The 13,665-nt window shown below is 38.5% G+C and overlaps 1 protein-coding gene across 1 annotated transcript in view; it reads left to right on the top strand.

Annotated features, from left to right (window-relative positions):
- Positions 1-476: 476 nt before the first annotated feature.
- Positions 477-13,665, top strand: part of LOC136252992 (uncharacterized) — a 46,253-nt gene continuing 33,064 nt past the window's right edge. Inside the window, exon 1 of the mRNA XM_066045580.1 lies at positions 477-879. Within this exon, the coding sequence (XP_065901652.1) occupies positions 592-879 (288 nt within the window). The 5' untranslated portion in view covers positions 477-591. The remainder of the gene's footprint in view (positions 880-13,665) is intronic.

The following is a 13,665-nucleotide window of genomic DNA, read 5'->3' as shown; positions in this document are numbered from 1 at the left end:
CTCTGGTGATATCTAATCAAAAACAGCCAAGCTGTAAAAAAAGGTGCGGCCCCATGGTGAAAAAAGATGTGAAATCCAAGGTGGTGGCCAAGAAATGGCTGTGATGGTAGGTTAATGGCAAAAATTTTAATTACGACAATTCGGGTGAATTTGGTGCCGAATCCTAGTGGAGGAGGCAAAGCAAATTCACCTGAATTGTCGTAATTAAAATTTTTGCCATTCAGTAACCTACCATCACAGCCATTTCTTGGCCGCCACCTTGGATTTCACATCTTTTTTCACCATGGCCTTTTGGGGGGCCGCACCTTTTTTTACAGCTTGGCTGTTTTTGATTAGATCCTATTAACAGCAGGCAGCCACGAAACGAAAGGGAAATCAATGTAGTTCCTATCTATGTACAGAAAATTGGAGCATACCGTATACTTTGTAAGCAACGGAGGTTTATCATCGTTTTCCCAATGGTTTTATGGGCATCCAGTGGTTGCGCATTATACAATTAACGCTAATTGCATTCCTAGACGCTTCTCAGTATACTAAACTCCTATTATCAGGTGTTCCCCACTGAGCAGCGTGAGACCGCGGCGTTGGGCGATGGCGTGGTTTATGAGTAAACGTAAATGTGCAAACAAGCCTGAAGGCAAATGGATTTTACAGTTCCTCGCATTTCTGTTAATTGCTACAACTGTTGTTAGGGGACCAGCTCCAGGAGATGCAGATGAAGTGTGCGTGACCAGTCCTCTTAGACCACTACTAGTTAATCAGGATATCCTGATGGCGAGTTTTAATTATCGTAGCCTTGTGGAGGGTAGTGGTGGACCATGGGCTGTCGTTGATTTAGATGGAAATAATAATGAAGTGGCTGGTAGTCGCTCCCCAATAGTAAGTTTTGAAGTAACTAGTTTAGCAATGGTGATGTTTAACGTATTATGTAATAGTTACTGTGTTACTTTTTGGGCTTTTAAGTAATATAACACAATTCATAGCTAGTGTGGTACGCTGTTATAATATAGCGTAAGCGGGGGGGTAGCCAACCCCCACGCAAAAACCCTACACGAGTCCCAATATTTAAAATATTTCTGTATTTAGAATATATCTGTAATTACAATGTAATTCTAATTTCGATTTTTATTGTGATGTTTTTACCTCGAGTTTTCGTATAGAAAGAGATCAGAGGAACTTCAGAAGAGGCACAAGTGTACTTTGCACTGTCAATTTGAACCGCTGTATAGAGCAGCAACCGTAATTGAACTCATGAACAGACTAAAACAAGAATAACTTATTTTGTACATGGTTCTGGATTTGGGATTTCTAAATATTTAATGGATTTCTAATTGGATTTCTCAGATAGTGTACGAGAGTCCCAAGACGTTGGCTACCCCTCGAGCATAAGCGATGGATTAATGACCCCATACTTGGTACCTTAACTTCTAACTCTGTGAAGGAAGGTCCCAATTTTCACCATCTGCTCCAGCTGTCTCTCAGCTATAAAGTAGGTGTGGTACCATTTTCATAGACTGGTTCGTTTTAGCACTGTGCACACTAGACTGAGACCATGTAAAATATGTATTATCGACCACCGGTATGTTTTATCGACCACACATACATTTTACAAAATATGGAGATTATCGACCAGTTGCTAATATGATGTAATATCACTGCACCTGAAAACTCTGCCATATATGATGCAATAGGTAGAGTTGGGGAAGTTACTTCATGAAAGTAATATATTACTTTTATATCAGTATCAAGACACACGATAGTGTGTCGTGCGGCCCAAGAAGCCGGCGCGCCACACCGTGAGTATATTGACAGGAAGAAAGAAAACGTCATTTTCACACATTTGTATCTCGGTGATACCTCATCCGATTGGAACCAAATTTGCTGCACAGTTGCCCGCCAGCTAGGGGAGTCTACATTCCAAATTTGAAGGTAATCACTCAAGCCATTTCCGAGATACGAGTGGCCAAAGTTTCGTTTTTTTTTCTTCGTTTTTTTTTTCTTCTTCGTCTTTTCGCACACTTGCAAAAATTGCTATAACAAGCAAACGCGTACTCCGATCGCCTTGAAATTTGGCACACAGAAAGGGAGTCCAACGACGAATCCTAGCATCAACTTTGGTACAAATCCGATGAATGGTTCAGGAGTTATGACCGATTATTCGCGTAAAACAAGATCGATTTGTTGTCACGCCTACAGGGTAAACCGCTTCATGGAATGAGTTGAAAATTGCTATGTAGATGGAGTAACCATCGTAGGAGTGCCTTTTGGTGGTTTGAAAGGAATCGAGATAAAGACCACGGAGATATGACACAAAACCCAACCTGTGTCACAATTACGTGATCGATTTTTAGGAATAAAAAAGTATTAGTTTTCACGCCTACTAGGCAAACCGCTTAGAGCAATGAGCTGAAAATCGGTGTATAGCTGGAATAATCTTCATAGAAAGTACTTGCAGTAGTACAGAAGAATCGGATTACAAACCACTGAGTTATGATTCTAAAGCCAACTCCGTGTAGCAAATGCGAGATCGAGATACTCTAATAGAACAGTCACTCTAATAGAGCATTCGGCTAATTTATTTACTCCATTAGGCCACACAAAGTCAATTATATGTTTCTGGTCCCCGTGCGGGTCATTTTTAAACCAGTCGCGCGCCCAGCCGGCTGTGTGCGCGCGCGCCTGTTTACTGAATTTGTTTTTTGTAAAAACGTGTGTCTGTACCTAGGCGACTCTTCTTAAGCGGTTTTCCCCTGTTTTATAGATATTTACCACCTTTAAAAACAACGGTGAAGGCCTCATAAGCTTCCAGAGATGGTGTCTCCTTCGAGGAAAGAGGGGGGCGTTGCCCTCTCTCTTACGCGAACAAAAATGCAGGGCATCCTCGAGGCTTTCTCTAAGAAGTTTGTGTAAAATAATACGATAGAAAGGCTATAAAACAGTTAAGAAGATAGCTCTGTACGTTATTTGTGGTTCAAAGCGTTTTTTTTTTCTGGTTAGGCTTTCCAAGATGCTTCATTAGCATGACGCGATCGATCGATTGTAAATGGGCGTGTTTGCTGCTATATCATCAGTTTATTTTTCATAGAGTTTATCAGCTTGTACCTTCTTTTGTGATTCCTGAAATTTAAACTTTTTACATCATTAATACTAAACATTACAGTGCAGTTGGTAGCTATGTATGCATTAATCATTTGTAAATAAAAAAAATTAAAAAAAAAAAAATCCTGGTCACCTGGTCAATTTTTGCATCTGAGCTGGACCAGAAACATATAATTAACTTTGTGTGGCCTTATAGAATTTTATTACATCACAAGTTATTCTGTAGGGAGTTCAGCTGCAAACAGTTAATCTTATAGACAGTTCAGCTAGAAGACAGTCACCATGTGGAGAGTTAAGCAAATATATCACTATAGAGATTCAGAACATTACAAGTCACACTGAAGAAAGTTCAGCTATAAACAAGTCATGCACCCTGTAGAGAATTCAGCTACAATTAAGTCACTCTCTAGAGAATTCAGCTACACAGAATTCAGCTACACACAAGTCACTGTGGAGAGAGTTCAGCTACAAACAAATTACCCTTTAGAGTGATCAGCAATGAACAAATCAACACAAATCTACCTGTAGAGAGATAAGCTAGAAACAAATCACCCTGTAGAGAGTTCAGCTACAAAAAATCACCCTGTAGAGACATCAGCTAGAAACTAGACACAATGTAAGGAGTTCAGCTACAAGCAATCACCCTGTAGAGAGTTCAGCTAAAACAAATCAACCTGCAGAGAGATCAGCTACAAACAAATCACCTTATAGAGAGTTCAGCTACAAACAAATTACCCTGTAGAGAGATCGGCTACAAACAAATCAACCTGCAAAGAGATCAGCTACACACAAATCAACTTGTAGAGAGATCAGCTACAAACAAATCACCCTGTAGAGAGATCAGCTACAAACTACACACAATGTAAGGAGTTCAGCTACAAACAAATCACCCTGTAGAGAGTTCAGCTAAAACAAATCAACCTGCAGAGAGATCAGCTACAAACAAATCACCTTATAGACAGTTCAGCTACAAACAAATTACCTTGTAGAGAGATCGGCTACAAACAAATCAACCTGCAGAGAGATCAGCTACACACAATTCAACTAGTAGAGAGATCAGCTACAATCAAATCACCCTGTAGAGAGATCAGCTACAAACTAGACACAATGTAAGGAGTTCAGCTACAAGCAAATCACCCTGTAGAGAGTTCAGCTACAAACAAACCAACCTGTAGAGCGATCAGCTAGAAACAAATCACCCTGAAGAGAGGTCAGCTACAAAAAATCACCTTGTAGAGAGATCAACTACAAACAAAACACTTTGCAGAGAGTTCAGCTACAACAAATCAACCTGTAGACAGATCATCTAGAAACAAATCAACCTGCAGAGTGATCAGCTACAAACAAATCAGCTTGTAGAGAGATCAGTTACACACAAATCAACCTGTAGAGAGATAAGCTAGAAACAAATCACCCTGTAGAGAGTTCAGCTAAAACAAATCAATCTGCAGAGAGATCAGCTACATACAAATCACCATATAGATAGCTCAGCTACAAACAAATTACCTTGTAGAGAGATCGACTACAAACAAATCACCCTGCAGAGAGATCAGCTACACACAAATCAACTTGTATAGAGATCAGTTGCAAACAAATCACCCTGTAGAGAGATCAGCTACAAACTAGACACAAAGTAAAGAGTTCAGCTACAAGCAAATTACCCTGTAGAGAGTTCATCTACAAACAAATCAACCTGTAGAGCAATCAGCTAGAAACAAATCACCCTGAAGAGAGGTCAGCTACAAAAAATCACCCTGTAGAGAGATCAGCTAGAAACAAATCACCCTGAGGAGAGGTCAGCTACAAATAATCACCTTGTAGAGAGATCAACTACAAACAAAACACTTTGCAGAGAGTTCAGCTACAAACAAATCAACCTTTAGAGCGATCAGCAATAAACAAATCAACCAGTAGAGAGATCATCAAGAAACAAATCAACCTGCAGAGAGATCAGCTACAAACAAATCAGCTTGAGAGAGATCAGTTACACACAAATCAACCTGTAGAGAGATAAGCTAGACACAAATCACCCTGTAGAGAGTTCAGCCAAAACAAATCAATCTGCAGAGAGATCAGCTACATACAAATCACCTTATAGATAGTTCAGCTACCAACTAATTACCTTGTAGAGAGATTGGCTACAAACAAATCACCCTGCAGAGAGTTCAGCTACAAAAACATCACCCTGTAGAGAGTTCAGCTAGACGAAGTCACCTTATAGAGAGTTCAGCTACAAAGAAACCATCATGTAGAGAGTTCGGCTACAAAGACACCACCATGTAGAGAGTTTAGCTGCAAACAAATCACCTGTAGAGAGTTCAGCTAGAAACAAAATACCCTGTAGAGAGACCAGTTAGAAGAGGTTACCTTGTAGAGAGTTCAGCTACAAAGAAACCATCCTGTATATAGTTCAGCTACATTTCAAGTCACCCAGTAGAGAAATCAACTGCAAAAAAATATCCGGTGGGGAATAATGGGCATGTAATAAATATATGTACATAATTTGTATAATTACTAATAAAATAAAAAATAATTGAAGTACTAAAATTCTTCTTTAAGTTCTTTTCTTCTTCCTGTAGTAAAGAGAAAAACACATGGGTTAAAAAAGCCCCAAAGCCAGCCATAGGCTGGCTTTGCAGTATACAAATACAAAAAGAAGTGATATCTAATCAAAAACAGCCAAGCTGTAAAAAAAGGTGCGGCCCCCAAAAAGGCCATGGTGAAAAAAGATGTGAAATCCAAGGTGGCGGCCAAGAAATGGCTGTGATGGTAGGTTAATAGTTACATTTTAATAATGACAATTCAGGTGAATTTTGTGCCACTTGGTCTTGGCACCAAATTCACCTGAATTGTTGTTATTAAAATGTAACCATTAACCTACCATCACAGCCATTTCTTGGCCGCCACCTTGGATTTCACATCTTTTTTCACCATGGCCTTTTTGGGGGCCGCACCTTTTTTTACAGCTTGGCTGTTTTCGATTAGATAATATATTACAGTTACATATTACTTAGAATAAAGAGTAACTTAATAATTTTACATATTAAGTTACTATAACTTAACAATATTACATATCAAGTATATTAAATTACTAATGCTAAGTTACTTTTTTATTAAGACAGCTAAGTTAAAGTTAACATATAAACCACATGCAGTCACGTGATGCACATCAGTCATGCGTACGTGCAACACCTGAGCACCATTATAGAAGAAAGGTTAATGGATTAAGGTGATTAATTAATAGTGGAATGGATAATTGGCAGTAAAATCCATTTATAATGCGTTACTTGTTCATCTTTACTCGTAGTATCACTCGTTACATCGCGGTAAAGTTACTCGTTACGTAATAATATTACTTGTTTCGTTACTAGTAACAAATTGTAGTTTCCAAAAGTAACTTAAAGTTATATTACTGCATTTCCAAAAGTAACGCGTTATATTACTCAGAATCGTGAATTGTAATATATATTACGTAACGCGTTATATTACGTAACGCGTTATATTATGTAACACGTTACCCCATCTCTGGCAATAAGCCAGTTGCATGTAAGGGAAAATACTTTAATTGCGTTTGCGCAACCACTGGATGCTGTGGTTAGCCATAGAAATGTACAGAAACCATTGAGAAATGGACAACTATGGACACAAAAGCTATTGTCATGTAGAATGTAAGGAGATATCCGAGTTTTTGAAGCGGCACTGGAAACTACATTAATTTCTATGCCCTATGGTATTTGTCTGCTGTAAATATGCCAAAAATTGGCGAGTTATGAGCCAGTGAAGTTCAGAAAGCCTACAAAATACATTTTCTGAAGATGAAGCACACTAGCAGCTGCTTGTTTCCACTGTAGTCCAGTCATTTTACTGTTTAACCTTTAACTAATTGCAACAAAACAGATTCAAATGTTTCTGGTACAGAAAAATGTGCCCTACAACATATCAAAAGTCTCGGCGAGTCTCATGGGGGAAAGTGCTTTTTTGTGACCTTTTATAGCCATTTTCAGCTTTAAAATGTGATTTTCAGCTTTATTTCATCTATGCATTATCCAAACCACTCAAGTTAGGTATTAAATGATTGTTCTTACCATAAGGAACAATGTAATAGTTGTTTGGTGTCCATAGCTTAATCTTTTCAAAAGTAACCATTTTATTGTCATTATTTTGTCCCACCCATGCATATAGTTGGATTTTGTTTAAAGCAAGATTAATGACACTAACCATTGCAGGAGACGTGTTTCAACAACAGAGGGTCATGATGAAACCTTAGATGTATTTGTTACCATGAAAACACATAGTAGGTACTTCATACATTGGTTGTAATAATTATTGTTATATGATATGAACAATACGTACTTCAGATGACAGAAGATGTGCACAACTGAGTTGGTGCAAGTTTAAAGTAGAAATGAGTGTAATACAAATATTTACTCATGCTGCTTCTTCATCATTATCATCATTTTCAATTACTTCTGAATTAGTGCATCCTGACCCTCTGCAGTTGCCATGAGCAACAGAACACTTTACATTGTGCTTCTTGCATATGCACCTCATACTGCTGCAGTCAGCCTGACAGTTACATCTGATTATGCTATCATGCCAGTCTGGGGTCTCATAATCTATTTTTTCTTTCAAAACCAATGAAAAATGCAAAGGAATTCAAAGAGTAAGGCTATCAAGGAGCAATTGGGTCCTGAAATATACAGTAATATCCTTTTTCTGCATGCAGTCCTTGGCTGTGATACTACTTCACACCTGTTTGGTATTGGAAAGGGCACATATCTACAAAGAAATTCCAGTCAACTGAACACTTTTGAGAACAAGCCAAACCTGAACTTGCTTAAGAGTTAGCTACCCTGAAGAAATTAATTCCCTTTGCAGGAGAACAAACATTAGTTACTTTGTACAATGGGACACCTGGTGAGTCACTAGACTCTCCGTGCTATAAACATTTCGGAAAAAAAAATTGCCACAAACACATCTTTTATCCATCCACAAACCTTAAATAGTTGCCACCTACTTTAGCTGCAAAATACTACGGCCTTTAATTTTATTTTCATATATTGGAGTGGAAAGGTGTAGTGGCGAAATGAACCTATATAGAATGCATGGGAATGGAAGAAGAGTGATGAAAAATAATTTATACCTAACCATTACTTACTGATTTGCCACCAGCACCAAGTGAGCTTCTGAGAATAATCAGATGTAACTGTCAGACTGACTAGCAGTATGAGGTGCACATACAAGAAGCACAATGTAAAATGTTCTGTTGCTCGTGGCAACTGCAGAGGGTCAGCTGCAGGATGTACTAATTCAGAAGTAATTGGAAACGATAATAATGATGAAGATTCTGCATGAGTTACACTCATTTCTACTTTAAACGTGCACCAACTCAGTTGTGTACATCTTCTGTAATACATACCATCTGAAGTACAGATTGTTCATATCATATAACTATTACAATCATTGTACGAAGTACCTACTATGTGTTTCCATGGTAACAGATACATCTAAGGTTTCATTATGACCCTTCGATGTAAAAACATGTCTCCTGCAATAGTTGAAGTGTCATTAATCCACAAAAAAATTGCTTTGAACATAATTCAATTATATGTGTAGGCGGAACTAAATAATGACAACTAAAATGGTTATAACTTTTGAACAGATTAAGCCATTGACACCAAACAAGTATCACATTGTTCCTTATGTTAAGAACATCATTTAATACCAAATTTGAGTGGTTTGGATAATGCATAGATGAAATAGAACTAAAAATCACATTTTAAAGCTAAAAATGGCTATAAAAGGTCACAAAAAAGCACTTTCTCCCATGAGACTCACCGAGACTTTTGATATGTTGTAGAGCACATTTTTCTGTACCAAAAACAAGTGAAACTGTTTTTGTTGTAATTAGTTAAAGGTTGACCCATTTTTTGGCTACAATGACTGGACTACTGTTTACCCAAGGTACAAAACAAGAACAAGTATCAGAATCACCTGAAAAATGTATCTCTGGGCTCGCTGAAAGAGCTGTTAACTTGTTGGCTGCTCATGGCAATTCTGCATTTTCCTTTGAAGCAATTCGCAACAAAGGCTGTTGTTACGAATTGCTAGGGTTGCTGAATGGTTTTCTGATACTGAACATATGAATAGCAGCTGGAGGAAGCTTTATCTGGTAACATTTCCAGGGCCGTAGCCAGACTTTTACCTGGGTAGGTTCTTTAGACAAAAATATGGAGCTTTAGTGTGGTTTACATCAGCATTGAAACCGGGTCACTACTGTTGACCCGGATGACCCACTGACCCAGTTAGCAATCCGGGTCAGACCTGGATGTGACCTGGATTAATTAAAGCCGAGGTGTGTGATAAGAGCTATGTTTTGGGTAGTCTCGAGCGAGCGAGACTACGTTTTGAGCGTTCGGTTCGTGTTGAGCAAACGGGTAGTTTAATATGTGATAACTAAGACGGTAAGTTTATGATTTAAAATCAGTCAGTGGGTTTGGTTCCACATAGCTACTGTGAGTTTACAGACAGCAATTGGGTGCATCTTGATTCGTGCATGACCTAGTATTACAATTTCCCAATATATTAAAGTGGGTGTGGCTCACAAAAGTACTTATTCTGCTGCAATACTAGACTATATACAACTCATACAATAATCGATTAGTGGGCATGGCTCCATGTAAGCTTGCAGACAGCAACGAACACATTTTCATGCTACAGACTGCACTTACTAATAAATGGGCGTATGTCTGTAGCGCGATAAGTGGGCATGACTCACAAAAGAGCTACGCGACTATCGTTTATAAGTTTCCGCGTCGTCAAACAAACAGTTTCGTTTCTCACGTGATCCAATCCAGGTCAGACCCAGATAATTTGTAAACCAGGTTGGACCTGGATGACTTGGAGAAAATGTGACCCGGATGACCAGACCCAGTTTCAACGCTGGTTTACATCATGGTGTGCTAAAGAAGTATCTGAGGTTATGGTCCTCCCCAGGAAATTTTTTGAACATACATACCAAAAAGGCTACATTTTAGACTTTCAGTCACTAAAAATGATAAAATTATGGACCTTTCTACTAAAACTGTGGACCTTTTTACTAAAATTGTGAACCTTTTTACTGAAAATGTGGACCTTTTTACTGAAGAGGGGAGTTCTTTAGAACCCCCCTTCCCTACGGGCCATTTCTAACTTCATGGCCCTATAACTCAGGCATATTTTATCCTATTTACAGCGAATCAACATGAACAGATAGAGAAATTAATGTAGTTTCTTTCCATGTTCAGAAAATTGGACCATACCCTATACTTTGTAAGTAACAAAGTTTTACTGTCAATTATCACTGTTTTCCCAATGGCTTCAATACATTTTTATGAGCATCCACAGCATCCAGTAGTTGCACAATACGCAATTAACACTGATTGCATTCCTAAGACCTTACATGCAACTGGCCTATTCAGCATCTAATAATGTATACACCCACCAATTTTCAGATCAATCGCATGATTAGAATGCGAGTTATGAGCAAAAGCAGCTTATTAAACACATAAAATGCCATCTTTTCAATAAAGCAACAACAAAAACTACAAGTCTTTAGACTGGTCTTTGCTTGAAACCTTCTTTAAAACTGAATAGAACAACCTGGCTGCTTTTGCCAGTCCATTACACAAGTGAACAAAGCAGCATCATGAATCACCGGATCCAGCATATCATTCAGACTTGTTTCAGGCTTCACCACTACTGTAAGACTTTGTAGAATACGGGCCAATACATTTCCATTGTGTAAAACACTGGTAGTGATGTCTTGACCGACTTATCTCCTTCTTCTCCATTTGAAATTAGCAAAATCGTCTTTGTGTGATCAAACAAACTTGCAATGGGAAGCACTTGGGCGACTATGTTGTAAAACCCTTCTTTGATGATCAAAAACCTGTAAAAGAGGACAGAAACCATTAGAACAGTCCTATAAACAAGTACGATTTATGGAGGAGTTCATTGTTTTTACGGGAAATGCTTAGGTCGATAATACGCACTGGTCAATAATCGGTCGCTTATACTATATATCCCATTAACCGTCACTGGTGCCATATGGAGGTTTTGTTTCTAAGTAACGTACAATAGTCATTTGGGAATACTTTCAACGTCAGTTTGACAAGTTTCCTTCTGACGCACGATGTCACAAAAGGTCACACCCACAGGTACCCTGTAACTATGATAAAAGGATCCCTCCTGCAAAGTCGATTCATTTTGCACAAAAGTGATGTAATGGCGTCTACATGGTTTTAGAAAAAGATTTGATTCAAGCCATTTTTGATGGGCTTTCTGAAGAAGATGAAAGTGATAACGATGAAGACAACGAAATCTATGCCTTCTTGGGCACTCTGACAGTACGGCGAGTGGACCTGATGGCGGCAAACCTTATTGAGGACAAAGGCGAGGATCAAGAAGACTAGGAGGACCAATTTTTTCGTGCTAATCTGATGGCTGGCTCCCTTAGCATAGCTGGAGGTGATCAAGAAGACGAAGAAGTCAGTAGCACACCATGGTTAGGTTTAGGATTAAACAAAAATGTTGCGTAGACAAAATGAGTCCTTAGGCAGTAACATTAAAAGGTGCTGTTTGTGCATCTAACTAGCTAAAGCCTACACACTGTTGTTTATACAGCTTATAGAAACTATTAACCTATTGTAACGTTATTAATTTTCAATTCCAGACAACATACTGACAGCCGATTTCAATTTCCTAGCACACAGGAGCCCTCCACACTCAAGTCCCTTAGTCGGCAATACTCTCTTCCAGGCATACATTATTCTTGGCCGTCCTCCTGTTGATGGTCAGCAACTTCAGACTTTGCTTGTGCTCTACTATATTCGAGACATCACGTGCCAGCAACATGTGACAAATAAACAAACCATTCTTCAGATAAATATATATATCAACTATTCACAGTCTGTACTAACCTGACACATGGCTAACACGACCACTCAAGTTTATCGCAGCTGCTGCCTTGTAATTTGTCTCAACCAACTCAGCAACAGTCCTTCGCCATTTCCACCTTGCATCAGGTGCGCAATTGATCACGTGATGCTGATGTGCAATAGTTAAGCATTAATGCAATGTGACCCCTTAAGGGTAGTATAGAGGAGTGCCAGTGGCCAAGTAGCTACTGGAGAACTCCAGGGGTGCAAGTTTTGGTTAGGACCCAGTCTAATTTGCTTTTGTTCCACCTATTTTTCTTTCCAGCAATTCTTTTATTTTTCACCTATTATGCTCCATATTTTGCTCAAGAATTATAAATTTTGCTCAAAATTCATCTTTGTTAATTGACCATTTCCAAGTGTAAAGCTACAATTTCACCTTAAAGTGACTGTTCTATTAGAGTATCTCGGTCTGCACTTGCTGTCTGCGAAATCGACGTGTCCCTAGATTTGGTGTGATTTTTAATTTTAAGAATTCTGCTTCTGAAAGGGGGATTCATTTGAACCCCCCTGGCTATGCAGTGACTGGGCCTATGAAAATAGGGAATGTGGGCACATATAATTTGCTTACTTTTTCAAACTTTCATGACTCATAAACTTTTATGGCATTGTGCTATGGCTATGCAATTTTCAGTCCGTGTTAAACAGTTAACTGGCTATGATACAAATTAAGTTTGAAGTGCTATAAAACATTGCTAGGTGTTAAGCTAGTTACTGTATTACCTCAAATTATCTCGTATAAATTCCTGGTTTAGCCTGATTTCATTTAGTTACCAGGTAGTTATTATCATAACCCAGATGTACGCAGGATAACTCCTCTATTAGCAGCAGTGACTTGGCAGCAGATTCTCAAGAAGAACCAGTAGTTTACCCTATCTGTGAACAAAATTAATAATATTATTATTAGTATTATCAAAGACCAAAAGGCTCTAGGCCTGCACATGGGTGCTTCCTCTATTACAAAAGAAAACACACAAACACTACTACATCCAACAAAAATTACATAACTAAAGACAGTGAAATACAAAGATGACGATACACAGCCAGACGAAATGAGGGTACATGGGGAGAGATAAACTATTACAGGGAATACAGTTCCCAAAAAAATTGTATTGACGAAAAAAAGAAAATCTATAGCAGTTAATAGTTGACTTTGGTGGAATAATGGAAAGTGAATGGCTTCTAGTTGGTAGATGATTAAAGTGAATGAAATTGGTAATGATATACAATGATTGTTAACTATCTCGTAAAGCAAGCATAATTATAGATAGTCACGTAAAGTTACAAGGCTTGGCCATGCAAGTTCATCAATATAAGTAGCAGATTACTTTGGCCATCTCCTCATGGTGAAAGGGATCCAGTGACTGCCACATACCCACCTAGCAGTACTACACTGTAGACACTCCAAAAGGAGTTTATTCTTAGAGGTGTGTGGATTCCACACTGCACAAGTGTATTCAAGTATAAGTCTATCAAACATTTGTATGATGCAGCTTTAGCAGCCTGAGTTGCACCCCACAGAGAGTGTCCAAATAATTTGAACATTTTGCTATAGTAACCTTGCAGTGAGTAGACGATGATAATGTGT

Source organism: Dysidea avara, chromosome 4 (genome assembly GCF_963678975.1).
Source record: "Dysidea avara chromosome 4, odDysAvar1.4, whole genome shotgun sequence".
Classification (NCBI taxonomy): Eukaryota; Metazoa; Porifera; class Demospongiae; order Dictyoceratida; family Dysideidae; genus Dysidea; species Dysidea avara.
The sequence above is the reverse complement of the archived record's forward strand: the minus strand, read 5'-3'. Positions and strand labels throughout refer to the sequence as shown.